The 24319-nt window shown below is 47.7% G+C and overlaps 1 protein-coding gene across 13 annotated transcripts in view; it reads left to right on the forward strand.

The window, feature by feature from the left end:
• SLC8A3 (solute carrier family 8 member A3) overlaps positions 1–24319 on the forward strand; it is a 129829-nt gene that overhangs the window by 95186 nt on the left and 10324 nt on the right. For 7 of the 13 annotated variants that reach the window (XM_079309839.1, XM_079309834.1, XM_079309833.1 and 4 more), the window contains one exon: positions 13162–13268. In XM_079309839.1, coding sequence (XP_079165965.1) covers positions 13162–13268 — 107 coding nt within the window. Of the gene's footprint in view, positions 1–13161; positions 13269–14608; positions 14713–23794; positions 23809–24319 lie in introns of those variants that run through there. The other 6 variants (XM_079309841.1, XM_079309844.1, XM_079309840.1 and 3 more) reach the window with 3 other exon arrangements.

The following is a 24319-nucleotide window of genomic DNA, read 5'->3' on the forward strand; positions in this document are numbered from 1 at the left end:
AGAGCAGTTGTGTCACATTGCTAAACCCCTGAGGACATGTTTACTGATGCTGGGGTGAAAGGTGCTGCACCTACCACCAAGCCAAGTGTCAGACCAGGGCTGAGAATGATTTTCCCTTATTAGCTGCAGCTCCAGCTGCAGGTGGAGACAAATATGTGAGAGGTGCGTGCAAACCCAGCATTCAGTTGTGTTTGATATATGCCAGAGGGCATCAGGATTGTGGCTGGTCTTTGACAGGACCAGTCAGGTTGTTCAGTGGTGTTATCAAAACTTAAAAGGGAGAAGACAGAGCATAATTTATTAAGATCTGAGGTGTTGAAAGTGTTGCTGTGGGAGGGCTTAGACAGCAAGAACAGGAGCAAGATTTGAGGAGCATGTTGGAATGAGGGTAGGCTAGATTTTTAGGATGGGTAAAGGGCCTTAGTACTAACTCTTGCCACAAGGTAGTGAAGATAGGAGATTCTTGCTTGTCAGCAAGACAAGGGACCCCAGGAGGAGTTTAAGCTGTCTCTCTTGTGGGTCATTTAGCAGCTTAGCCAAAACCAGATGGAGATCAGCCCTGCCGAGGATGGAGCAGTGCTGGTGCATGAGAGGCAGCGTGCACTGCCAGCCCAGAGAGCCAAGTGTGCCCTGGGCTGCATCCAGAGCAGCGTGGGCAGCAGGGCAGGGAGGGGACTCTGCCCCTCTGCTCTGCTCTGTGAGACCCACCTGCAGGGCTGCATCAGCTCTGGGGTCTGCAGCAGAAAGGACAAGGACCTGCTGGAGTGAGTCTAGGGGATGGCCCCAAGATGATGAGAGGGACAGAGCATCTCTGCTGTGAGGAGAGGCTGAGAGAACTGGGATTGTTCATCCTGAAAAAGAGTGGCTTGGGGTGACCTTCCACTACCTGAAGGGAGCCCATAAGAAAGTTGAGAGAGACTTTTTACAAGAGCATGTAGAGACAGGACAAGGGTGAATGGATTCAAACTGAAAGATTTGGAGTAGATATTAGGAGGAAGTTCTTTATTATGAGGGTAGTGAGGCACTGGAACAGGTTGCCCAGAGCAGCTGTGGATGCCCCATCCCTGGAGGTGTTCAAGGCCAGAGTGGAGCTCTGAGTAGCCTGGTCTCGTGAAAGGTGTCCCTGTCCACAACAGGAAGGTTGGAACTAGAAAATCCTTAATGCACCTTCCAACCCAGGCCATTCTGTTATTCTGTGAACCTACAGGAGACCTGCATGGGTCACTGGTGGGTGAGTGCTGTGCAGGCTGTGGTGTGCTTGGTCCATTTGATGGGGTCCTGCCTGTGTGCAGCACTCCCCTGAGTGCTGAGCCAGGCTGTGCCAAGGCAGGAGGCATTGCAGCAGCTCATCTCTCTGGGAACTGAGGCTGGGTCATTATCGAGGCTAGAGATTGCACTGCTTCCAGATTTAACCCTTCTGAGCCACTCTGGTTCCCTGCAAAGCTGGCTGATGACATGATTTTTGTTTAGTTTATGAATAAGGAGGCGGTTTTTAATGGTGCAGAGCTCTGGATTCTGAAAGTAAAAGCTCAGCAGGGCTGGCCTCCTTCTGGAAATCTGCAACTTCTCCCAGGACATGAGCTCCTGGAAATTAAAAAATGGCCCTGTTTGGTTTCCCCAGTGTGTTTTTACTCTGTAAGAAACAGAAAAAAAACAGCCCCAAAGAGCAAAATGAAATGGTGTAACTGAGTATCCTTTGCCCTATTTTAAATAGAAAATACAGAAGAGAACTGTGAGTCCCATCAAATGCACAGAGCCTTGGATAAAGATGCAGTATCTTGGCTCTGTGTAAATGATTGGATATGCAACTTTGATTTGGCTGTGGCAATCCATTGTGCTGCCCCTTATCTTGGTCACAAGAAGCCTGTGACCGGAGCCAAAGCAGCCCAGCTCTGGCTACAGCTCCTTTTGTTCATATGTAATAATTGTATCTGCAGTGTGCAGAGCGGGCTCGTTTCAGGCTGGCAGCTGCACAGCGTTGTTTGCAGCTCATTAATTTCCTACAGATTGCTGCCTTGCTGCTTTGGATGTAGTGCAACTCCAGTGCTGGGCTGAGCGCTGTCCTGCAGAGCTGAGAGCGCTGCCTGCGTGGGAGTGTGGGGAGAGCAGGGGAGGGAGGGGACACAGACACTTGTGAGGATGCTGTCGGAGGCATTTGTGGTGGGAGAGCTGGCCTTGCTCTCCACCCTTTCTGATGTGCTTTGAGCACTGAAGTCTGGGGATGCTGTCACATGCAGGAGCCAGCAAAGAGTGGGATGTTGAGATAAGCCAGCTTCTGTGCTGGGAGCTGGAGGGACTATCCCGACCTTTCCTGAAAAGCTGAATTTCATTGCCATTGTTGTCCCAAAACAGGTTCTTTCACCTGGTATGCAAGAGGCTGATCGACACACAGAGTTGAGGTATTTGACTTTTGTGCAGAAAGCCGTGTTGGGTGACAAATCCACAAAGTTAGCACCAAGACTATCCAAACTTTTCACTATTTATACATTTTAGCAAACAAAGGCATTAATGTTCATTAGCTACAAGTTCCATAGCACTCTTATTAATTTGTATTCTATCATCTATTGGTTAAATTATTTCGGTTCTCTGCTCTACCAGCTTTTCATCCCATCTCATGCTAGTTAGTCCACATGCTCAGTCTTCCTCTTCTTTCGAGTCCATCAGTTTCTTAGTTGGTACTTCATGAGTGATGGTCGCAATCTTCTCCTGTTGAAATGATCTTTTGCCCAGTCAGAGCCAATTTCAGCACAGTTGCTGAGTTGGCTTTATTAGTTTCTTCCTTAACTTTGCATTTCTGCCAAATGTCCTTGTAGCCTGGAAGTCCTGCATTCTTTGTGTCCACTATCAGTAGTACATACTTCTCCTCAAGCTTTGTTAGCCTCCCCCTAGGTCTGGGATCGCTGAAGCATGTCTAGCCCTAAACTTTTTAACAAGGAAATTCTATCAACAAGTAATTTATCTTTCCAACATCTGGACATCAGCAGTGTAGTAATTTTAGGGCAGTGATCTTGAGCAGCCATTTTAGGAGGAGCCCTTAGTCTCACCTATGTTGTCTCTGCTGGGAAGAGCAATGTTGTAGGTGGTAGGTATGAATCTGCACATCTGTCTGTGCCTGCAGCTGGTGTCAGCCCAGGGAATGTGCATGTGCCTGGCAGGCAGAGATCAAGGACCTGTAATGCCTGCCTGTAGTCCACCTTCACTCCCACCACAGCCTGTGCTGGGCTGTTTGTCCCCACTGTGCCAGCGTGTCCCTGCCCATGTGTCTGGGCAGATGAGCAGCTCTGTGCCCAGCTGCAGCTCCCTGCCCACCTCTACTGTTGGCAGCAGAGACAAAGGCACCTCAGCTATGGCAGGAGCTGACCAGCTATGGAGCATGAACTTGTGAACCAGCAGCAAGACATTTATGGAGCTCCCAGAGTTCTGGTTTTGGCAAGCTCAGGTCAAGGGGGCCACAGTCTCCCAAAGGAGCAGTGCTGGAAAGCCAGCCCCTTGTCTCTCTTCAAACCTGCCATGACAAAGCATTGAGCAATGCATGGCAGGGTCACACTGTCAGGCAATGCCAGGGGCTCATTTCAGCTAACAAGCTCCAGCAGTTTTTGCCCTAGGAGGAATTTAAAGCCTTCCTAGGCTGGTGAGGGTTGTTTTGAATCTAGTATTTCTCATTCCTCAACTTCCTCTCCCCCTCTGTCCCCACCTTCTCATCCTCACCAGTATCTCCATGGCAACTCTGTTGCTGAAGAATAGAGAAGACATCTAAATATAGCTTCCAAATCTACATGCCTTCAGCAAAAAGTCTAAAACCAGGGGTGACAGCTTGAAGCACTGATCTGCCAAGACCAGCCAATGACGAGTGTCTGTCTTGCAGGTGGAATTTAGGAGCACTGTGGTGGGACAGAGGGTCACTTCCAGCTGTATCCCCATTTTGTGTTTGCTCAGGACATCTCAAAAGGCTTTGAGGTAGCCCAGCCTACCCTGTCCTGACCAGGTCACTCCCAGTCCTGCACGCTGCCAAGCTTTGGAGCCATTCTCTAGAGCAAGCAAAAGATCTCTAGTAAGTTGGTTTGGGGTTTTTTGCCACTGATACCCATGATGCATTTAATATCATAGGTGTTAATTGTGGTGCATTCTGATGAAAACAATAAAATTCAAATACTTTTAGTAAGGAATTAATGTCCTTCCTGCCTTCCTTTCTGCTCTTCTCTTCCTTCCTTCCTTCTTCCGTCCTTCCCTCCATCCCTTTCTTTCTCCCTCCCCATAGTATGGTTGTGGTTGAAGTTTTGCTCCTTCTGAAATTCCTTTCTAAGAGAACAAAGGCACAGGATCTCCTCAGTGAAGCTGTTCCCCTGGGAACCTGCCCAAGGCAGGGAGAGGAGAATTGTCTGTGCCCAGGGCCCTCGCTCTGCTTTGCACCTACACCAGGCTGATACCCACCTCAGCTGTGTGGTTTCATGGGCTGCCAAGTTGAATCATTGCTTGTACAGGACATGTACTTATTGTACAGACCTCAACAAATAGCTCCACAGGCTGTTGAAATTTTGTCTGCTCTCCCCTGGCCCTGAAGCTCAAGTCTCATAGTGTCAGCAAGAAGAAGCTGACTTAGAGCAGGCCAGACATGGGGCATGTGAGCATGTGTCTGTACACACAGCTTCAATATTTGAACCCAAGTAGCTTCATTAAGCTGAATAAGGAAAAGAAAACCTGTGGAGTTGTGCTATTGTGCTTGTACAACCTGACTTAAATAGCTCAGCTGGTCAGCAACACGGACTCTGCTGAGAGAAGGAGATTAACAAACTCTGATTTTCCCTTTTTCACAGAAATTCTTAAAGCAAACTGTGGCATCTTTCCTTGAAGAACCCTGTATATTAGAGCATTTTATCATGTTTGAACAAAGTGAAATATAGAGTCCTTTGGATGTCTTGTCTGGCAGGGCTCACTGCTTTATGGAAGCTCATGGAGCATTTTTTGGTGCTTCAGTGCTTCCAAGGTGACTGTGAGACTTGAGAGTGGAGTGAATTTGCCATTCACTAACTCCAGTGGTCATTCCCATGGCTGATACGTGGATATACCACATCTCTTGAGTTGCCCTGAATAACATATTAGGCACTTAAGGATTTTTTTTTTGCGTGGCATGGAAGTGCTCCCTTGCAACTTAGCAGCTCTGATTTCTCATTGCTGGTGCAGTTATTTGCACTGGTTTAAAGTAAGTGTGAAACATTGTCATGTGAATTTGGCAGCATTTCATGTCTCTTGGCAGTCTCAGGTGGCAGTGGGAAGTGAGGGCTGGGCTGCTGTGCACAAATCAGGCACAAATTGAAAAATGAAGATGACCAGAAAGACAAAGAAACCCCTTTGGTATTGTCATGTGGGATGGAGAAACCATAACAGGCAATTTTTAATTCTATTTTTTTTTTTAATTTGTAATTTTTTTTAAATGGCTATCACTATAAATCTTTTACTGGTAACACTTTAAAGTTTCCTTATACAAGTAAAGACTAAATACAGCACTTAGTCCTGGCTATGTCCCTTTAATTATCATGTGTCAGCTACTAAAGCATTTTCAATAGTCCTAATTGAAGCATGAACCAATTTACTAATTAGCCAAGATTATGTGAGGAATACACAAAGGGAAGATGCATCTGTGTCAATATTTCCTCCTTTGTGCTGTAGGAGATCTGGAGTGATGTGAACAAACCACACTGCTCCCAGCCAGGCAGGCAGAGCCCCTGAGCTCCTGGTGGTCCTGCACATTGTCCCACGCTGTCCCAGGGCTGGCATGAAGGGTCACAGAGGCTGTGGCTGGGGTCATTGTCTCCACCTTGGGTACAGGCACTTCTTGCATGCTGTCCTCTCCAGTGAGCCTTTCCCCCTGCCTGTGAGCTGCTCTAGCAGAGCTGGATGTCTCTGGCCCTGGCCCTTGCAGGAGTGGAGCAGAGATCCTGGTGTGCTGCATATGTGGCAGGGACAGAGGCTTTCAGAAGGGCTCTGGGTCTCCTGGGCCAGTCCAGGCTCTGCCTGCGTGGGAGGAACAGCAGGGATGCAAGGAGCCATGCCAGGGACAGTGCCAAAGGTTTCTTCCCTCTCCTGCCTTGTCAGTCTGGGTGGACATTACAAGGGAGTTTCTAGGGGTAAAGAGTTGAAATATGGGGAAACATAATCCAGAAAACCATCTTTTAATGTGGCTGTTAGAAAGCAGTTGGGCAACACCTACTTGGCGGGAATGGCTCTGCCCAGAGGAAGGACAGTTCTTTGCAGACGTATTTTCTGAGGTCTATTAGCTCCCCCTTGATGTAAATAGACTTTAGTGAGGAAGAGGAGGTGCCCTATAGAAGTGCACAGCTCCTTCAAATGGCAACCACCTCAGATGAAGCCAGAATAAGTTGATACATTAATAAGTGATACTTCCACCACCACTTCAAGCTCTCTCTGCTCCACTACCTTCTTTCTGGTTGTGTCACTGTAGCATCTTCCACATTAGGAGTGCAAAGCACTAATGAGTACTGTCCCCTGTCAAGTACCTCTGAGAAATAAGGATCATGGGCAGTGTATGGATATAGAAACTAAAGTATGGAAGTATCAACTGACTTGCTTGCATAGCTTCAGGCTTGACAGGAGGAATACATAGGTCATATAGTGATTAGCACTGCCAAGAACCTCATTTTAATTATAAGATTATACTTTCTTATAATAATTTATCTGATTATTTTGATTAAAAGATAATTATTTGCCATCTGGTTATCCCATAAACCAACCTGACAACAAAAGAGAAAATACAGAAGAGAAAAAACTCATTTTCTGGGGATGGCTTCTGACAATCTTACTTTATAGCTGACTGGCTGGTAGTGAAGCTTGGGGGCTGTCCTCCATGTGCTTGCTGCATAGGGTAACTCTTGCACAGCTGCTGTTCCAAGGTCTTCATGGACAACACAGCCAGTTCTTGGAAACTGGCCTGCCATGGCTTGTCTCCAGCTTCTGCACCAGCACCAGCTCTTCTCTAACTCAGACATCAGCAACGTGCACATCAGTGATCTGCTCAAAACTGTGTTCTGACAGTTAACCACCTGCTTGGTTAATTGGTACCTGCATCTAATCTGACCTTAGAGGCACCTTCAGTTCTGACCTTTCTGCTATAACAACCTGTGACCATTGCCAGTGGCTGCAGCTGAATGCTTGAAAACCTGTCCCCCCACCTCCCCACCATAATCTCCATGGTAATCAAAAAACCTTCTTTCATAAACATGATCTTAAGACCAAAGTGCAACCTGCCTGTCTTGGTCATAATCTGGATTGGTTCTTAAATTGCCATTATTTTCTTTTGAAATTAAGGTCACTCAGCATCTCCTTGGTGAGTTTAGTGAATTTGCTTTTGGATTTAACAATTCTGCCCTTCAAACACTTCCTGTCTTTTTCTGCATATGTGACAGCACAATTCTTTTCTTCAAAATTGCTCAGTTTGTTACTCTGCATTATTGATGCACAACTTTATATGACTATGGGCATCAAATCAGGCTTCTTTTGCTGGCTTCTTCACCTTTCCTGTGAGTACTGTCACATTGCTGTGTTAAATATCCACCTCACAGTGAATTGGGCAAAGACAGATTCCCACTATTTATAACCTTATTTAATCCTTTCTGGTTTGCCTCAAGCACACAGCATTGCCAGCCAGTCAAAGCAGGCCATTGTCCTGCTCTGCTCCTCACTGGGTGGCTTCACCTCGAGCCCTGTGTGCAGTATTGGGCACCACAGTATAAAAAAGGTATTAAACTATTAGAGAGTGTCCAAAGGAGGGCCATGAGGATGGTGAAGGGTCCGGAGGAGCAGCCAAGTGAGGAGTGGCTGATGGCACTTGGTCTGTTCAGCCTGCAGGAGACAGAGGAGACCTCATTGCTCTTCAGCATCCTCAGGTACTGAGCTCTTCACTCTTGTGACCAGTGGCAGGACTTGAGGAAAAAAACGTGAAACTGAGTCAGGGGAGGTTTAGGCTGGATATCAGGAAAAAGTTTTTCACCCAGAGGGTGGTTGAGCACTGGAACAGGCTCCCCAGGGCAGTGGTCACAGCACCAGCCTGACAGTTCAAGAAACATTTGGTTAATGCTCTGAGGCACATGGTGTGATGATTGGGGTGTTCTGCACAGGGCCAGGAGATGGACTTGATGAGCCTGGTGGGTCCCTTCCAACTCAGCATATTCTATGATTCTATGACTGTTCTATGAGGTCTTCTAGTATAGTACCTGGGCCCTATCTGTAGCTTCACAGTGAAATTCCAAACCAGTGCAGAGCTCTGGGCAACAATCAGACTGGTACCACATGCTTTAAACTTCATGCTGCAGGAACCTGCACCCACAGCAAATCAGATGAAGATTTGGGTATATCAAGATGTGTCAAAAACACAGTGGCTTGACCCAAGGTGTATGTAGTAATGATTCACATTAATGAGTTACTGAACATCTCCTGGTACATCTCACTGCCTCAGGGATGTTTACCTTGCTGTCCTGGCTAATAGTGTCTCACCAGGAGCTCTCAACTGTGCCCTTGCACAGCCCTGCCTGTTTCAGTGGTATACACTGTGTGACATCTCCTGACTTGCATTGTTTTTAAAAGTTGTTTCACATTCCCAAGTCACACAGACCCACACAGACACATCCTCTTAACCTTCTCAGCAATAATTCCTGCAAATGAGTGTCCACACAAAGAGATACTCAGTATTTTCTAGCACATTAATCAAATAATCGTTCAGTTGTTGCCTTATATGTTGGAAGTGGACATGTTGTCAAATAAAATGATTTTATAGATTATCTCTGTACTTCCCAGATGGAGAATTTAGCAACATCATGTGCACAAAGTCCTTTAGGAGAAGATCGATGTCTATTCATTTCATCTTCTGTTGCTTACTCAGGAAAATCTCATTCTTAATGTTGCTCCCCAGAGGAGCTTTTCCATCCCTGACTTTTAAAATCAGTGGTTGTTTCTAAGTGTATGTTGAAAGCAGAGCCTGGACTGCATTCATCTGAAGGCTGTTGGGTCACAGCTTGCAATGACCTCAGAGAAAAGAAGCAAGTGAGCAGCTATCCTGACTTCTGTATGGCCAGATGTTCTCTGGGAACAAGGCTTTTGGCTTGCCCTGCTGTGTCACAGGCCAGATTGAAAGCATTGCTCAGTCTGCTGAAAGCTGCACTGAGCCCTGGGTTACAGAGCCCTTCCCATCATGGTACTCATGCAGGTGTTGACATTGGGCTGTGCTGTGGCAGCAGGGCTTTGTGTTTTGCAAAGTGGCTCCTTGCTGCCAGGAGAGACTTTTGGATGTCCTCTCTTGTTCTCTGCTTTTGAGCTGTCTGAGGTGTGTCTTGGCCCCAGTGAAACTGTCAGAGATGATGGGGAAGGCTGAAAAGTGTCCTCCTTTCCCCATGCAAAGTGGCCGGAGGCTGGGGAGCAAAAGCTGCTGGGCTGAGCAAGGTAGGCTTCAGATCCCTTGCTCCCAGTCGTGGTGAGCATGCCCATCAGGGCTGCTGCACAGCCAGCCCCTCTCGTGCCCGCCTCTGCCTCCATTAATTTCGAGAAGCTGTCATGATGTTCTTGCAGCAGAATGTTCCCAGGCCTCCCGCTCCCACACGCGCTCTGCCTCTCGGTGTCCTTCTGTCACATCTCTCACATTAACGTGATGTCTTCCCGGGGCAGTGTTACACTCCAGCCCTTCTCTCCATCCATCTCCCCCACTCCTCATGCCTTCCGAGGAGGCAGCTCTCGGTGTGGCTGTGGGTGAGAGATGAGATTGTGTGGGAGCAATCTGTGTTTTGGCCTCCAGACAATTTCTGACAGCTCAGGACGCAGCTGTATTTATGGTTGCTTTCCTAGGCTGGCGGTGAGCGAAATGCTCACAGAGGTAGGGAAGCTGCAGAGCGGGGGAAAGGGCAGCCCTCACAGCCACAGTGGATCAGGAGGGGTGTCCTGATGGGCCCCCACAACCCCCCTGCATCAGCACTGACCTTTCTGTGGTGACAGCCACGGCAGCAGCCAGCCTAGAGAAGGGCACTTCCCCTCGAGGGAGCAAACCCAGCGCTGTGCCCACATCTGTACAGCTGCAGAGCGGCCTGGGAGCAGGGATGCTGCTCTTCCCTCTGCCACGAAATCCCAGGGGAAGGCTGACTGCTCCCCATTGTGTGGCACTGGGTCAGTGAGCCCTCGCCTGCCTCCCCGTGTCACAGTCCTTGCCAGCCTCTGCCCTGCTGCTTTCCTCCTTGCACAGGGAGGTCTGGCAGCACACTGACCCTGCAGCAAGAGCTGGCAGTGGCTGCAGTTTGGCTCCCACCACCCCCATCCCACCCCACTGGGTCCCCAAGCGTCACCTCTGGGGTCCTGCTGTGTCCCCAAGGTTTTATTGGGCTGGAGGACCTGCTGGGCACTCACCACCTGCTTTGGGATTCAGTCAGGTGGGGAGAGGGGGTGCAAAGCCCAGCCTGTGTCCATGCAGGACACCTGGGGCTTTGGCCTGATGCTTTCATCTGTCCTTCACCTGTTGTTTCAGAGCTGGGTAAAAGGTTCTTTTCTCCTTAAAAGCTTGTAGCAAAGGAGGAAACCAGGAAGTTACTGGATTGGTCACCAAATTCAGACCTTTTTTGGAAAAGCCACCTGATGCTTGAATGTGTGGTAATGGTCCAGTTTGCAGCAGAGCTGGGTTGGTCTAGGAGCCCAGAAGGTTTGTGTTCCTGACTTGAGGGGACCTGCTTTTGCAAAACCAGCACTTTGCCATGCTAGCCTCTAGGGATCTCCAGCAACTCTTCTTTCTCTTTTTTGAACTGTTTTTTTTTTTACATAAAAAAAAAAAAAAAGACTACTCTAAGGAAGTCTCAGCTCTGTGGAACTACTTGGTAGGGCATGTAGAGCACCAGGAAGGAAGGAAGGAAGGAAGGTTGGTTGTATGAAAGCAAACTCAAATGGTTTGCATGCATAATATTAACTGTACAAAGCCTTGGAATAGCTTTGTTGCAGTATGTAAGCTGACCCCAAGGAAACAGGGTCTGTGATGTTTTTTCCAAATTTTTGCAGCAATGCCGAGTATTTTGAAGCTGCTAGAATGGAAAACCATAAGCAGTGGTTCTTATGAAAAGGATTTTTAAAAGCCAGGAAGCACTGGCTGCTTTTGAAAATCCCACTTTCTGTTTTGTAGTAATGAGCAAGGAAAAGATCAGAGCTATGAATCAGCTGTAGGTTTAACTCAGCAAATTGAACAAGCTTTGTAAAGTATCAGGAGCCCAGATAGCATCTGGTTCAAAAGCCAAATTCAACATCTCCAAAAAAATGCAACAAAAGTTGGTCATGATGAAGTCTTAGCAGAGCAGCAATATTTACACCAGCGATACACCTTTTAAAATCTTTCAGGCTGGATTAGCAGAGATTGAAGGCGTCTAGAGAAGGGAAAGGAGGCTTGCTGGCATTGATGCAGGGTATGGGTAGAGCAAGCACTGGCAAAAATAAAGCTGATTTAGCTCAGAAAGAAGAATTGGAGGTGATTTTTCTTGCGTTTTCCTGCATTGATGGATAGGCAGATGTTGTCCAAACTCTACTCCTACCCCTGTGCCATCATTTGAAAAAGAGGGGTTTGGACCAAGATCAAGACCAGAGTCAGCACAAGGAACAGGATTTCCACAGCTGGAGTGTAGGAGCAATTTTGACTTGAGGGTCAAATTGTAGGATGATCAAATAATTTTGTGGTCATTAATGATATCAGTAGGAATGCAAGCTGCAGTGATGATTCTCCTGTTCTGTGCTGAAATGGTGATTTTTCCTGAGGCTGCTGGCCATGGCAGCATCCCAGGGTGGGGATCACAGCATCTCCAGGGTGTAGGGCTTGGACTGCTTGTTCTCTGAAGCACTGTGAGACCAAATATACAGGGTATATTTAATGCCAAAGGCTACAGGCTGAGGCACATAAAGATTTGAATTTGGGTCTATCTTTCCAGATTGCCAGTGATTATGATTGCCAGTCCTGCTTTTCTCTTCCTTCCCATAGCCAGTCAAGACTGATTGTGCACAACATGCACCTGGGCCTGATCTGACAGCTGAGGATGGGCAGAAAGAAAGGGGAGGTTCTTGCTGCAGGGCCATGTGTGGGTACAGAGCTGTGGGAAGCAGGGGACCTTTCACTGGCAGGAGGGGCAACTTGCCTGGTTGCCCTTGCAGCACTTGCTTTGAGGTAAGGGAAACACTTTCTATGTGGAACTGATTTCTGGTTTAAAAAATGCAATTCCAGCTTGGGTTTGGGGTCATCTTGAAGTTCAGAAGCCCCAAGATGGAAAGCAGATACCCATTCATAGGAGTTACCCATGCAGACAATGTTGTATTTAAGAAGGTTTTACCAGCTTGGAAGCAAAGCAACAATCTATTCAGTCATGAGCAAAGGATGGAACTGCATGAACCTTTGCAGACACTGGGAGAATGAGGGTAGTGCAGGGGTCATTTTGAGCTTGCAACAGTCAGTGCAGCCTGACTGAAAGGAGGCAGTGGGTTGGCAGAGTCCTTTTTTTGTTTTGGTTTTTTTTTTTTTTTTTTTTTTTTGTTTTTGTTTTTGTTCTCTTTGAGTGTGAAAGTTGTGGGAGAGTAACCTCTGCACAAGGCATGTATTTGCTGTGAAGGAAACCATGGCACAGTGAGGTCTTCTTTTCCTACAAAAGGGTACAAGAACTTGTAAGAAATTTGCTAAAGGAAAGATATAGGATGTGCTGCCCAGCTGCTCCAGCAGCCAGCACTTCTCAGAGCAGGCCAGTGAAGCTGAGGCAGCAGCATGGTGCCAGCAGGGTGTGTGTGCTTGTGTGGCTGCTGTTGTACCTGTGTGTGTGTGAACAGGGGTAACAGGGTGAGGAAAGCCTGCTTCTCTGCTGGCCATCAGACCTCACTGCCCACAGGCTGAGCCCTGAGCCAGTTTGCTGGGGGATTGTTTTTGTCTCACTTCACTTTGTAGTTTGGCCTGCCATTCTGCCTTTGGGTTAAACAGAAAATTGGCCAGTTGTGGAAGGGAGGCTTTAGCCTTCCTCAGAGCCATATTGAGTTTGTTCAGTGAGTGAGAAAACTTTGACTCTCTAATGTACCCATTTAACTCCATCCTTCCTTGACTTTTGCTTCTCTGTTCCCCTCTCCCCTTTATGACCCTTATTATTTTTCCGTCCACAGCAAAACAGTTCACATCAAGGTAATTGATGATGAGGAGTATGAAAAAACCAAGAATTTCTTCATTGAGCTGATGAGCCCCCGCATGGTGGATATGAGTTTACAGAAAGGTGTAGTACTGGCCCTGCAGACTAACATTAACGTTCTTTCCTCCTCTCTTCCATCTCCTTCCTCCTCTTCTCTTCCTCTGATGTCTCTCTGTCTCCAACTGCTCTGCCCTAAACACTGCTGTGCGCGCACACTGTGTCACATGGTACCCGTGGGGTGGCATGGGGAGTGGGGCTGGGGCTGCTGAGAGGCAAAGTGGTGAGGGGGGAAGAGAGAGAAGGATGGAGAGCAGTCCTGCTTGTCCATATGTCTGTGGTGACTTGAGAGGAACCTTCTGCCACCCCCACTGGAGGGCCCAAGCAAATTTTGTAGTGTCAGTGGGAAGATGCTGTCTAGAAAGGCATCCAGCATCTCAGGAGATCATTGGCCAATCATGTTCCTATGGGTTGTTCCAGTCAAACCCATGTTAGAAAAACACAGGAATTGAGGCCTGGCAGACATGCAGCTCTGTCATTTCTGAGAAGCAGTGGGCAAAGTCTGTGCAACCCCATGTCTGGTTGTCACAGAGCAACTCTGGGAGCAGGAGCTGAGGGCAAGGAAGAGCTAGTGCCTGCTTTGGTTTGCCTGGAGGCTCACAGCAGCTGTGTGCTTTGCAGGGCTACAGGAGGGAGCCAGATGAGCTGGCCTCAGGGGGAAGAGGCTAGACTTGCTCCAGTGCCCAGGGCATTTCCTTTTGAGCCTTGGAGACATTGTCCATTGTGTCCTCTGTGACGTCCCAGCCAAGCTGTCCATCCCCTGGGAGGACTGCATCCTCATTTGAGGAACAGGTCGGGAGGATGAGGTAGATACCATCAAGGAGGAAAAGCAATAAGATTTGCCATTTTAAAAATGGAATTTAGAACCATCACTCTCCTCAACACTGGCAGAGACCTACCTCACCCCACTGGGGAATGCGTCTCTCTCTTCTCCTCAGGTTCCCAGCCCAGAGTCCTTGCAGATTTACTGTTAATCGTGAGGGTATTATTAATGGCAAGAAGAAGTTGATCTTCCAGCTAAAACACAGTGGGTAGCTCAGGGTGGTGGTCCCTGGTGCGTTTCAGGCAGCGGACACCCTTTCCATTACCATCTGACACTGAAAAAAACCCAATGCGCTGCAGAAGTCGCCTTCCACTAACCATCAGCAAGGCCCTCCTCCCCCTCCCTCCCTCCCTGCCCCTCGCTGCCCTGCCCTGCCCTGCCAGCCCTGTGCCTGCCTCCCCGCTGCCAAGGAGCCCTGCAGGATGCCGTGTCTGCCGGGGCACAGCTGCGCTCGCCGCCCCACGGGAAGGGCGCTGCCAGGAGCCGCCGCCGCCGCCGCCAGCCGACCCGCTGTACACGGTTGTCTCTCTTGTTGTCCCTACAGGAAGACCATAAGGGTTAAGATAGTAGATGAGGAGGAATACGAAAGGCAGGAGAATTTCTTCATTGCCCTTGGTGAACCGCAATGGATGGAACGTGGAATATCAGGTGTGAGATCCTTTATAAAAAAAAAAAAAAAAAAAAGAAAAAAAAAGAAAAAAAAATCAGAATCAAGTATCCAAACCCCAAATCCAGAAAATATAACCTTCTTTCTCCTCCTTACCCTTCCTCCTTTTCTCCTCCTCCTGTAGAGGGTTCGACTTCCACTCTTTGCCCTCCTGTATTCTTGCTCTTACCCTGTTTCAGTGTCATCTCTGCCTTTAAGATCCTAGCTTACTTCTGATTCTCCTTTTGTGCAATGCTTGAGTCTCAGAGGCTGTGTTATTTTGATTGGACTTCCTTGTCTTGATCTGTTTTTTGTTCTGAGCACACCTTTGCTGTTCTCCCTGCTCCTGCTTCTTTGCCAGGACCTTGAGGAATATGAAAGGCAAGAGAAGGGTGTAATGCATGGCTGTCCCCTTCAGCTCCTCCTCTATTCCCCCTGTCCTTCCCTCTGTTGTTGCTTCCAGTGGCACTGCTTTGGTGCTCTTGGGTCCCTATAAAGTGCAGCAAAAAGTCCGTAGGATAAGAGAGAAGTAACTTGGCTTGCTTTTTTTTTTTTAAATGGTTCTTCATGTCTTCCATTTGAAAAACCCCTTTAATGTGTCACAGACATCACAGTCTGTAATGCAGAGGGTGTGAAGTTCTACTGAGGCCCTACTTCATCAGCAGTGAGACCCAGGATCTCCCAGCAGGAGATTGTAACTAGAATAAACCCAGACTTATGGTTGTGTCTTGCCTACATCTATCTTTGTCCTTGTCCTGTATGTGTTTGACCCCTTTCTCACTGAATCTTGCCACTGTCTTCACTGGCTTTGGGGTGGCCTGGGAGGGCCAAGATTTAAACAGAGGCACTTTATAAAAGGGAATTCAAATCCACTTTCTGGGTGCCTGTTACAGAGTAGAGGTAGATGTGTGTCCCCACAGGCTTATTTTTGCTCTCAGGTGCTGCTGTCGGTGATGAGATACCTGGCCACTGCCCAGGCATTGCACAGCACAGCTTTTCTTTGCTGAAATGTCTTCTATTTCTTACCTCACCAGCACAGCAGCTGCCCTATGGCCCATCTGAGCTCCCATAGACTGCTCCATAGGATGTTCAGGACAGACACAGGCTATGTTAGCACTTCAGTATCATAAAGCATCCATGGACTTGTAAAATGTAAACCCATATTTTAATACTGTCAGACTGCCTCCTGCAGCCCACAGGCAGTGAGGGATATCAGGTTTCGCTTTGTCAAGCACAAGCCCTCAGTTTTCATTGAAGTCCAGCTGCCCTTGAGCAGAAGCAGTGATCAACCTTGCCATATCCCATGGGATATGTACCAGCAATCAGTTGCCCTCCAGGATAAAGGTGTGAGCATTGCTTGTAGATAGAAGCTGTCTGGCCTCAGCTTGTAGCCACTAATTTTTTTACTACTTTTTTCCATCATATAAAATAAGATATAATGCCACAGTTTCTATGTAGGTATCTGTTCACTATATCCACAGTAGGCTCAGATTTCTTCTTGGGCATTGTGAAGGCCAAATGTTTGGTCCTGGATCAAAGTCTTCAATCCTAGAACCACACTGGGATCTCCTCTCCATGTGTCCCTTGCCATCCATGGGTCTCCCACCTCTATCTCAGCAGGTCCAGGAGGAAAATCACAGGCCCCTGGCTTTCTCCTGCTTATGCACTTGGCAGCTTGGAGCAACACAGCAAATTTTTTCTCAGCTGTCTGTTCTCTGGGAATCCTGCATCCTTTTCTAAACAATTAGCAGAATCAGAATATAGAGTCAGAAATGGGCTGTTTTTATGAAGTCCCACATTTCTTTTTCCTGCACGGGTCGCGTTGCACTTGGCTGAATAAGAACAAGTGTTTGAAAAAATCCAAATGGCTCCTGAAGTGGTAAAATGTCCTCATTATTACTAGGACCACAGAGCCATTTTGCTGTATCATAGATCTGTTATTTTCATCTATATCAGCTCTAGTCAGTGCGATTGTCTGATTTGCAGCAGGCAGAGGTGAATTGATCTGCAGCACGGAGGCTGCAGGCCAGGAGGTGAGGGCACACCCTTGGACAGACCCTCTGCTGCCTGGAGGAAGTAAAGGACCGTGCCAGGGAGGAGATGCAGGGCCCTGGTCGGCCTCATTAGAGACAAGTCAGACAGAGAGCACCACGCTTTTAAAATCTAAGAGGCAGGAGATCAAAATGCACTTGTAAGTGTTGCTGGCACAAGGTGGCACAGTCGCTACACTAAATCCAGGGCATCTGGAAAGATCCCCGGCTGGGTAGCGCTGCGCTCTGCGGCATCTCGGCGAGGCTGCCTTGTGCCTGGCATGAAGAGCAAGGAGCTCTTTCCCATGGAGAGCCTGTGAGCGAGGCAGAGCAGCTGCTGTGGCCAGCAGAGCTCACGCATGAGCGGCCGGCACAGGAGCAGCCGGGCCGTGCACGGCCCCCGCGCCGGGCACCGTGAGGCTGCGGGCAGGGATCAGCACCAGTGCAGGGCTGCCACTGCCCTGTGCCCGCACGGACAACCCCCCACACTCCTGGGGTTGTGCTGGGTTTTGGGGTGGTGATGGATGCACCCCTGTGTGACTCACATGGAAGGGCAGAGCACAGCTCCTGCCTCTCCTTGGGGCCCAGGCCCATTAGCTTTTGATATAGAGTCTCTCTGGGTTTTGGCTGCTCATGTTTCCAGTGCTGCAGAAGGTGTGGTTTTCTTGACAGTGTGTCCCTGTTTTGTTGTTACTCCTCACTTACCTGTGTCACACTGGGCCTGTGCCTAAGGAGCTGTAGGAGTATTGATGGTCTCAGCTCTTTAGAAGCTCTCCTGGCTCCTCTGGAAGCAGGGTGGCATTGGGCACCTCAGATGAATGGCAGTCATGTTTGGGTCAGGCAGAGACAGCAGCTGAGCCTGCACTCCCATAGCTTTGTGCTCAGGGTCTGCACCCTGCCCAGGACCCCTCCATGCAGAGGGCAGCTCCTGGCTTACCTCAGGGATACAAACTGGGTGGCAGTGATGAAATCAGGGGTGAAGTGTTCCCTGAAGTGATGGCAGATGACAGGGAGAAGTACTATGTGCTTTTCAAACCAGCCTGGGGCAGAGTTTGAGTGGTTTATTTTGGGATGCAGAACTTGGTGTGGAGCCTGGTGCTATTCAGACCTCGTGTGCTGTCCCTGAGGGTATCCACACTGCTGCAGGCTTCAATGGCAGTGGTTCCTGACAGACATTGGAGGAGGATGGCATGTGGGAGCAGGGCTTGCTACCCCATGGTTGATTTGCATTACTGTCTGTGCTGTCCTGTACACTTACCAGTACAAAGCAGTCACCTCCAGTCAAGGGAGCATCTCCTTTGCCCTGATCAGAGCTGTGGGCCACAGGGGTCTCCAGGAGGGTCTCTGTGAAGGCCAGAACTCAGCATGAAATTCATCTTATTGCTCTTGCTCTCTGCACCTGCTAGCACCTTACTGGAGAAAAAATCATCTCTAGTCTGAAGTGTTCCTGTGGTGGTCCAAACACAAATGGCAGTCTTCAGGTTGACCAGGGCTTGCAGAATGCAGAACAGCCACTGATACAGCCTTTGAACTGGAATATTTTGTGCCATCTGCAGATGCTGCTCCTCACTGTTCATCCCCAGTTACTTTAGTTCATCAGTCATGCTGCTTTGAGCCTTGGACACTCAGTTATCCCTTGCTGTAAAGAAAGCTGACCATTTACTCCTGCTACATAAATGCTACATCTACTTTGTCTCACAGGTTATCTGTTCTTTTTCACCAATCACTTCCTGCAGCTGGAGTTTTTCAGTCCTTCTGATCATCCAAACAAAACACATCAAGTAGCTTTACTATAGCTGCTCTTTTTGTTGATGTGCTCCAATAATTCAAAGAGAAGAGAACAGATCTGAGATTGGTATCTTGCCAGCCTGGGCTGTGACGACGACCAGTACTGACTCAGTAGTGGCATATCAAGCAGAGCACTGGCAAAGATGGTGCTTGCTGCAAGATTGTTATATATGTGAGGATGAGTAAAAAAGAAATCAAGGAGGGACTCATGTTCTTTGCTTGGCCAGGATGGTAAATGTTGCTTTTCCTTATCTTCCTGGCCATTTCCCAGGTTTCCTAATTTTTTTTATCCTCTCTATTTTTAAGAAATGAATCTCCAAATCCTTCACCTTTCCTCCATATGCAAAGTCTTGTAAACTGAATCCCTGTTTACTGAGTGCTGCAGGACTTGAAAATTCCCTGCACCCTGAACCACATTTCTGGACATCCTTTTGTCATAAAGAGTTCCTGCAGGGAAATGGATCTCTTCCTTTATGAGGAGATGCTATCAGTTGGTTTGACCATTGCTCTCATAGCAACTCTACTATTGTGTCAGCTCACAGCTCAGAATGCAGATTTTTGAAGTAATACTTTGTTCACACATCAGCTTTCGCATGTTTTCCACAGCCTGGATTACAGGAGAAAAACTTGCTTTGAGTTCCATGGATGAAGTTGCTCTTCTGCTTAAATTGTGGCTAATCTTGCTGTTGATACAGCCTGAATGGCAAGTGTGGCTACTTGGGAAGATTTCCCTTGATTGCAGATAATGGTGTAAATGGCATTTGGAAAAATATGTTACATGAGGGTTACTGGGAATCAGCTTGTGAGAATTTAGCTCATGGCACAGTGGTGGAAGATTCAATCTCAGGGCTGATGCTTGAAGGCTGACTCTTGAGGGCTGTGTTTCGAAAAAGGGACTGACAACCTTCATGTGAAGTTTTACATCAGAAAGCATGTCTCTCACAAGATATGACTTTGCAGGAAATGGGAGTACAGAGGCTGGAAAACACTGCTAACAGCTGTTTGGCATGCCCTGGCTTGGGAGGATTTTGTTTGAAGTCTTCTCATCCCAGTACAGAGTCAACTGGTGCAAACAAATCTCATAGCACAGCACTTTCTAATCAAGTGTCAGCACCTCTGATGGAAAAGCTTTGTGCCCAGATGGAGGATGTGGCTGGGAGTCACAGAGGAAGGATTAAACTGCAAAGAAGGAAGGATTCCCAGCTTGGATTGATCCATCAAGTTATCTGTATCAAAATATTGATGAAATTATTTGGCTTGGTACAAAGATCCATACCTGTTTAAGATTAAGCTGTATTGATACTTGTGCTGCAGTTTTCTGAAGTGAAGGATGGTAAGAAATTTCTTCTTCATCCACTTGATCACCTGATGAGAATAGCAAAAAAAATGTTAGATTGCTGTTACCTCATTCCCGTAGGGTTTAATAATTTGCTCACAGCTCTGTGATGAGCCTGAATGCTGCTCATTCTCTTGGTGGAGAGAAGTTTCTTGGAGTCTGCAAGAGCTTTGCTATTGACTTCAATAATAGCATTCAGGCCAATGCTGCAAAATCTCTGCCTTGTTTACCCTAACAAAACCCCCCATGCTTGCATCTCTTCACAATCTATTAGGGAAACAGTTTACTCACCTCAGTGAGCATATCTGGAGGCAGAGCCTGTGGACAGTTACATCTGGAAAGTGGAGGATCATTATCTCTTTGGGGAAGTGAGCCTGTGTTTCACATGGTCACTTTTTGGTCACCTCTGAGTGTGCAGGGCTGGAGGCAGTGTGTTCCCTTTGCCTTTGGCATCCTGTGACTGCCCTGCTGTGTGACTGAGAGTGTCCTCAAAATTCATCCTCCCCTCCCTCATTTCAACTCACTCTCTAAATCCCAGGCCTTTAACAAGGATCTTCTTATCTACACAGTGGCTTCTCTGAGTCTTTAGGGAAACTGATTAGAAAAGATTTATGTTAATGAAGAGTGAGTCCAGAATAAAGCATGCAGTGTAGTCAAATCTCTCATGAGATAAACAGCAGAGAAGAGTATTTGACTGTTTAGAAGAAGGCTGAGACACACATTCAGCAGATCAGGTTGCTGTAAACACTGGATTGCTGGATTGCTGGTCTGCATCAATCCCAAGCCTGATTCCTCTTGCTTTAAGCTTTTTGGAGTTAATGCAGAAATTCCTGATCTGTAATCAACACCACGTCACAACAGAATTTGACCTAAAAGTATACCAAAAACATGCTTTGAAATTAAATTAAAAGCCATTAGATTAAATGGCTTATTAGTAAACAGATTTTTAGCAGCTTTTTAAAATTTAGGTCTAAATTGTCCATTTTTCAGGGGTGACAAGGGAAGCAGAGTTCATGCATGCAATTTTGACTTCACCTAGAGAAAACCAATCCTTGAGGGCAGAGAAACCCGAGTGAAGGAGGAACAGGGATCCAGAGCTAAAGGCTTTGGGTCCTCCTGGGTGAGTCAGCAGCACAGCCCCACCTTATCTGCTGGCACATGTGTTTGTCCACAGTCACACCATGCAAGGGTTAGGTGAGGGATACTTGGGACTGCTATTTTGGATTTGGCTGCTGAGCTAATTTTAGCAGTTCCCTGTAAGAGTACACATGTTAAGCCTCTGAGACTACCTGAGATGCCAAGAGCAGTGAGGTGGCCTGGCTTGGCCCCATAAGGAGCGTGATGTGCAGAGCAGCAGTGCAGGAGAGGGAGAGGAGCCCTGGGGAGGACTGGAGGGATGCAGCCCAGGCTGGGGAGAGTGGAGGGAGGCTTGTGGGAAGGGAACAGCACAGAGGCCATCAGTGAAGCTGGTACAGGTACAGCATTCCCAGATGGGCTGTCAGGAAACATTACAGGTCAGGGCTAAGGGCACATTAGCAGATGTGTGTGCAGGAAGAAAGCTTTAGTCCGTGAAATCATTTTCTTGCTTGCATGCACAGCATTCAATCAGAAATATAAAGATAAAATAATCCCTTGGCTTTCTGCACGCTGTATTCTTGATGTTTCATTCATAGCTTTATAGGCTTCTTCAAATATTCATGTATCATATCATAAGTGAAAGGGAGAAAAATTGTTCTTTTTCAGGCTCACAAGCAAATGGGGGAAAAAATAAACTCAATTCCCAGAGCAGTATAATAACAGTTTTAAAAAACATGAGGAACCAACGGTTTTTTAAATAGCCACAGTAGCTTAGAGTCCCAGTAATATTTCATTATATTACATTTTAACACCAAATTGACCTATTGTAATAATGCTTGTAATTTCAAAAGGCAAATTAAATTTCTGCACATTGTCTGGAGAACCAGAAGACCGTGGAACAGTAAGGAGGTCACAGGACAGTATGAACTGCAGCAGGACAGAGCTACAAGGAAACCCTGGATTCATGCTATCAGGGGTACCAGTGAGCCTGCTGGAGACTTCAAGGAGAGGTGTGTGGATGACAGGAGGTGGTGCAGGCTGAGAAAACATCCCATTGCATCTTGTGGCTCAGTGGGACTGTACTTAATGCAGAATGTATCGTGAGTGGCTTCCCCAAAGTTTTTAGCTCTCAGAAAGAATTGACCCTGAAACAGAAGGGATGCTCAGCAAGGAGCCTCTTCATTTCACCTTTCACTGTGCCTCTACCTGCCTGCATGGGCAAGGGACATCTCTTGGACTGCCCACAGTTCTTCCAGCTGGGGAGATGGATCAGTAGATGAAGATCCTGACTGGGTCAGTGTCTCTCTGCAGCCTGTTGGGAAAGTCGTGCCCATGATTGCTGCTCAACAGAGCAAGGAAGTGACTGTGTGTCAGGACTCAGGATTAGTTTCCCTGGCTCTGCCATAGATGTGCTGTGCAACCTTTGATAAATTGCTTAGGAAATCACTTTCAAATGGCACAGATACAATTGGGTGCATCTATATAAAAGTGCCTGCTTTTCAGAGGCCCAAACCGGCAAGTCTGGGAAAATTAGCACTTTTGGACTCCAGCCCACTTCTGAGTTTGCAAAATGTTCCCTTTAGCTTCTTTTTGCTTGCTTCACCATCTGTCAAATGGGGCTGTTAATACTGACTCTGTACAGAGTTTTAAGCTTCTGAGACTAAAAGTGCATGATAATAAGTGTTAATAATTACAATACTGTCATCGCATGCAACCAAGTCTTTAGGGATTGGTTTGCTGTTTGAAAGACAAGTGGAAGTAAAAGCTAAGGCACAGACTTGGTGCTTGGCCCCCCTCAAAGAGTGTTTGAGTTTTTGGCTGTACGGATTCTGCTGTAGCTGGTTTGGTACCTGGATGTAAGCTGTGGCTGTCTGTGGGTTAGACTTAAGAGGGGACCAGCGAGATGTTTCTTTGTTACAGCTCTGGGGAGTGGGGAAATCTAGACAGGAGAGGGTCAGGGGGTCACTGCCCAAGGGGGCTGGGCTGTTTCTGTATGGAAAGCCAGGGCAAGGTCATCCCTTGCAAGGACTTTCACCCTTTTTTCCTCTTGAATCTCAGAGGACCATGCAGTCACATTTCCTGACAGGCAGTTGCTTCCCACTGTGGTGATGTTGCATGGGCTGTGTCCATGCAGGCAGACTAGCAAATTGGAGCAATGAGATGCAGGAGGACTCAAACAGTGATGCTCTATAGGTGCCTATGCTCCTCTAGGCCCCCTCACCCTCTGAAAGTGGTACCTGTGGGATATGGGATAGGTGTAGGTGAGCCAAAGCATCATCCTGAGGGATGATGCCCCTTTTGACACTGGAGACCAACTGTTTTATCAATGCTTCCCTCTGATGCTGCTCTCCTCAATGAGATGCCCATCACCTTCTCTTCTCAATACCTACAGGTTTATTGGGGCTCCTCAGTTGTGCCAATCCCCACCACAACCACACACACCTGGTTTAAGTGGGGGCACCTCCCAGGCCTTTGGGTCAGTTTGGGTTGTGTCAGGCCCCAGTGGCAAGTGTAACTGCCCTCCTTCCTCCCTTTCCCTTTCCCTCCTTGCCACCTCCCCAGCAGCATCCCATCCCTTTGCCTCTGTTGGGGGGAAGGGGTGACTTTGGGGAGCCAGTGCCGTGGTGCTGGCTGCAGCACCCCAGCCTCCTCTCCATCTTGCTGCTGTGGTGTCTGCTCCCCAGCCTGTGCCCCACACGCAGCCCTGGTGAGCTCGCACGCTGCCTTGCACCATGTCCATGCTCACTGACAGCCTTCATCTGCTAAACAGCTTTTTCACTTTGGGTATTAACTTTGTCCCTCTTTTTCTTTTCTCTCTCTGTCTCTCTTATGTTCTTCTCTCACCACAGCCCTACTGCTCACACAAGGTAAGTGCTTTTTCTCCTTTCCTCTGGCTGCTCTATCTCCCTTTTTGTCCCTTTTGGTCAGACCCCACCCTGTTTGTGTTTGTTGTGTTGTAGACAACCCCATCTCATGGTGTTTGTGTCTAGCATGAACTAGTTAAGAGCAGTACAATTAAGAAAACAGCTGTGATTGATTGTCATCTAAGAGCATTTCCCATATTCCAGATTTTTCCTTGCAGTTTGGAGGAAATGATCCAGACAGAGTTGCAAAGCATCACATGCAGCTATGCCTGGTTTGAAGCTGTGGCTTAAGCCTTTCTTTAGGCAGCTCTGGTGCTTGGGTTGTGCTGATGCACTGGGGAAGATGGGGATTTCTGCAAGGAGGTGGCATTTCTGCAGTGTGGGACTGTTGCTAGGGGTGGGCAAGGGTTCAAGGTTGTGCAGGTGTCCCCTTCCCACAGAGGGTCACACCCTCAGTGCCTTCACCTGTGTACTCTCCAGCTGCCATCTTGGGGGGTCCCCAGGGTGTGCCCAG

This window comes from Erithacus rubecula (genome assembly GCF_903797595.1).
Source record: "Erithacus rubecula genome assembly, chromosome: 6".
Lineage (NCBI taxonomy): Eukaryota > Metazoa > Chordata > Aves > Passeriformes > Muscicapidae > Erithacus > Erithacus rubecula.